At 56.3% G+C, this 3,108-nt stretch overlaps 1 protein-coding gene across 1 annotated transcript; it reads right to left on the bottom strand.

Moving 5' to 3' along the window:
• Positions 1 to 1,235: 1,235 nt before the first annotated feature.
• Positions 1,236 to 1,889, bottom strand: MIND_00000300 (uncharacterized protein; the record flags this gene model as incomplete). The annotated part of the gene is made up of 5 exons (XM_037356980.1): positions 1,236 to 1,277; positions 1,336 to 1,486; positions 1,533 to 1,626; positions 1,684 to 1,710; positions 1,748 to 1,889. The coding sequence occupies 5 exons, from the start codon at positions 1,887 to 1,889 to the stop codon at positions 1,236 to 1,238; spliced, it is 456 nt and encodes a 151-aa protein (XP_037224890.1).
• Between the last annotated feature and the right edge of the window lie 1,219 nt (positions 1,890 to 3,108).

Genomic DNA, 3,108 nt, shown 5'->3' on the forward strand with positions numbered 1-3,108 from the left:
TCCTCGTCTTCCTACCTCACATCTGCATTATGTTCATCGTTTCCGTGCCTTTATTTCCTCACTAGCGTGTCGCGCCTTTCTCGCCAAAGCGTTGCTAACTTCACTGCCGATATGAGCTGTGAGATGAGCGAGCGCCGGAAGGAGAGAATGAAAGAGCCGCACCAAGGCCGAGGTTGTCACCGCGCTGGAGTATTAATATTGTCGATGAGAGTGTGGCAGTGGGCCGGAGTAGTAAAATGTTATTCTGGGCCGCATCCGAGCATATACATGCGCGTGGGATGAGGAGGTCGCAAACGCGCGCGGCGAGAGAGCGCTAGCAATCCCAGCCAGGAGCCGCCACTATCGCTGGCCTTCCCGGCAGCAGGCTAATGAGAAGCTCGCGTTTGGAAAGGAAAAGCTGTCTCCGCCGTTGGAGACGACCGCGTCGGATTCGTTGGTTGTATTAATACTTCTGTGTCGCTGCTGCTAACAAACAGTGGAGACATTGCCTCCGGATCCACGAAAGTTCGGCCATTGTTCTGGGAGATGTCGAGTGGGGACTACAGCTTTCGATACAGCAGATGCAATGTCCGCAATGAACGCCGAGCGGGATATGGGAGAACGAGGTCAGCGTTGTTACTACCTTTCCGTTGCTGGGCCTGTCTAACGAGCAAGGTTTGCGGTCTGAGATGACGATGACGATGAGTGGCGTGAAGGAATTGGAAGGAATAGCGGGGCAATTGTGAAGGGAAGGTACAGGGGAAATAGTTGAGGCGTCTGCGTCAGGAGAGGACACGCGTCAAGGACCGCTTGGAAGGTAAGAATGCTAAGTTAGCATGCGAATAAGTAGCGCACTCCTCTCTGGCTTTCGTTCCAGCTTCGTTTCTCCCTTCACGCTTCCTTTTCGTCACGGTCCACATCGGCCTGCTCCACTTGGCCGGAAGGCTCTTGGTGGCCCGCTGCATCCAGACCTGACAGGCACTGTAGCGGTTTAGCTTGAGTCACATCGCCAAAAAAACAAATCAGCGCACCGCGAATAAAGGCACAACTCTATGACCGTACATGGGCCGAGAATCAATACCAGAACAGCGGGGCGAAGCAACATGTTAAAACAGCAGGGGTTGATTTGACTGGTGAAGCAGAGTTATGACTGGGCTGCAAGGAGTGTAAGCACAAGTGCGGATGGAAAACATAAAAGACGCACCCGCCGTTTTCCCCCACTCTTTGTCTCCCATATTGAGGTCCAATCCCCTCCTTCACCCAAGCTCCACAGAAAGCCGTTCAAGAGCAAGCTGGTCCTGCGCGTGCGGTCAACGAAACTTGAAGCGACTACCGGTGCATGCCCAGAAGGCGCACCACGACCGCAACGTTTCCTCCTAGCATCGCCGCATGGTCGCCAGACCAAAATGCTGTTGGAAGACGCTCCCGACGCCGAGCTTGACGCAAAGAACATAGCTGCAGGACGAATAGCGCGCCTGTGTCAGGGCGCGTCGTCCGCGCTGCAAGCCTGCACTGAAAAAGACCGCGCTTGCTAAGTTGTAACTTGTGCCCACCGACAGCCTTGGGGAACGTGGGTGTCGAGGACACTAGCGGCGCTGAGGTTCTGGCTAGGTGGGGAAGATTTCGAAGATGTATTATCGAGCGAGTCTGCAAAGAGAAAAAAGTGAGTAAACGCGACAAGCCAAAACAGCTTATTTGACGCACCTTTTGCACCATCATTGCACCTCCAGCCTGAGCACCATTTCAACACGCTCTTCCAGTTTCTCACATCTGTCCTTTACCTCCTCCACTTCGCCAGCTCCGGATTCCATGCTCGTCCTGTGGAAACCAATCGCGTTATCGAGGCGGGCGAAGACTGACACGTGGCGGCTTTCGCGCGTGGTTCCCGGCGGCTTGAGGCGCCTCTTCATGTTGATCGCAAGACGCGCCGCACAGGGGAGGAGCCCGCACTGTCGTTTGACTGGTCGTGGTGCGGAGCCAAGATCGGCGGGTCACATGCCCTCGGGCCGATCGCCGCTTTTCTCTTCTTCACCACGACCACGACCAAACCGTCCACACCCTCCTCCCCGCTTGGTGGCACACGAGGCACGTCGTTAGGGCTGGGTTGGGCAGCGAAGGATGTTGGGCCGTTCTCCGAGGTGTGTCTTTTGGCGCTCATTGCTTTGCTGCTGTCGCTGACTGTCCCGCCCAGCGTCGATTGCCTTTGGAGGAAAGAAGGCAGAAAAGGGCTGTGGGCATGGGTGTGTGGCTGCCGTAGCTCTGGTGCGTCCTACCAGCATCCCGCGCCGACTTTCCTGACGCCTTTCAAGTTTTTCACAGCCCGTTCTTCACTATGACAGCTTGACATAGAGGCTTGCGCCGGATAAGCGGGTCTGGAAGCTGCTGTGTGGATACTACTAGTATACGCGCGAGTATAACTGGACAACGGTACGTGGCTGCACGACTCACTCTCAAACGCTTTCTGACCGCGCTGTCGTCAGACCTCGCTGCCAAACGGCGTCAGCCGCCCCCACCTCTTCTACGCCCTCCAGCTGCCGTCGCGTAGGGTGCTTTTAACGCATAAGAGGGTGGCGCGGCATACCCTCTTACTCTTCATACAAACCAGACCTCTCGACTGGTCGCGGAGAAGAGCTCGACAAGCGCAAATTGCTGAATACTCTGCGAAACACGGACATGGCCACCCAGGTCTGACGCGCTTTACGCAGCGCCAAATGACATCTCCACCGACCTTCAGCTGCCAAAGCCACCGTATGCTCGCTAACCTACGACCGACCTGTTTCGGGCCTCCGACAACACCCTCGAATCCACCTCTCGCTACCCGATCGCTGCCACTCCTCTTCATACACCCCAAGTTTTTCCCCCTCCTCCTGCGCCAGCACCCGCCATATCCCCCAAATCCACGCCATAATCTCTCCTTCCTCGTCCTAAATTGGCAAGTCACGTGCCACATCGCCTCCGCAAAGAGGTCGATGTATCTTCACAGGCGCAGCGCGTATCGCCGCAGCGACCATATCTCATGCTGCAGCATGTCTACGGCTTCCTGCCCAATTCTTACTGCCGGCGTATTCGTGGAGGAAGGCCGTCGTCGACGTGTTTTCGGCGCGGCCACCTGCGAGGCCGGAGGGGAGT

This window comes from Mycena indigotica (genome assembly GCF_014461135.1).
Source record: "Mycena indigotica strain 171206Taipei chromosome Unknown Mind.scaff0001, whole genome shotgun sequence".
NCBI lineage: Eukaryota > Fungi > Basidiomycota > Agaricomycetes > Agaricales > Mycenaceae > Mycena > Mycena indigotica.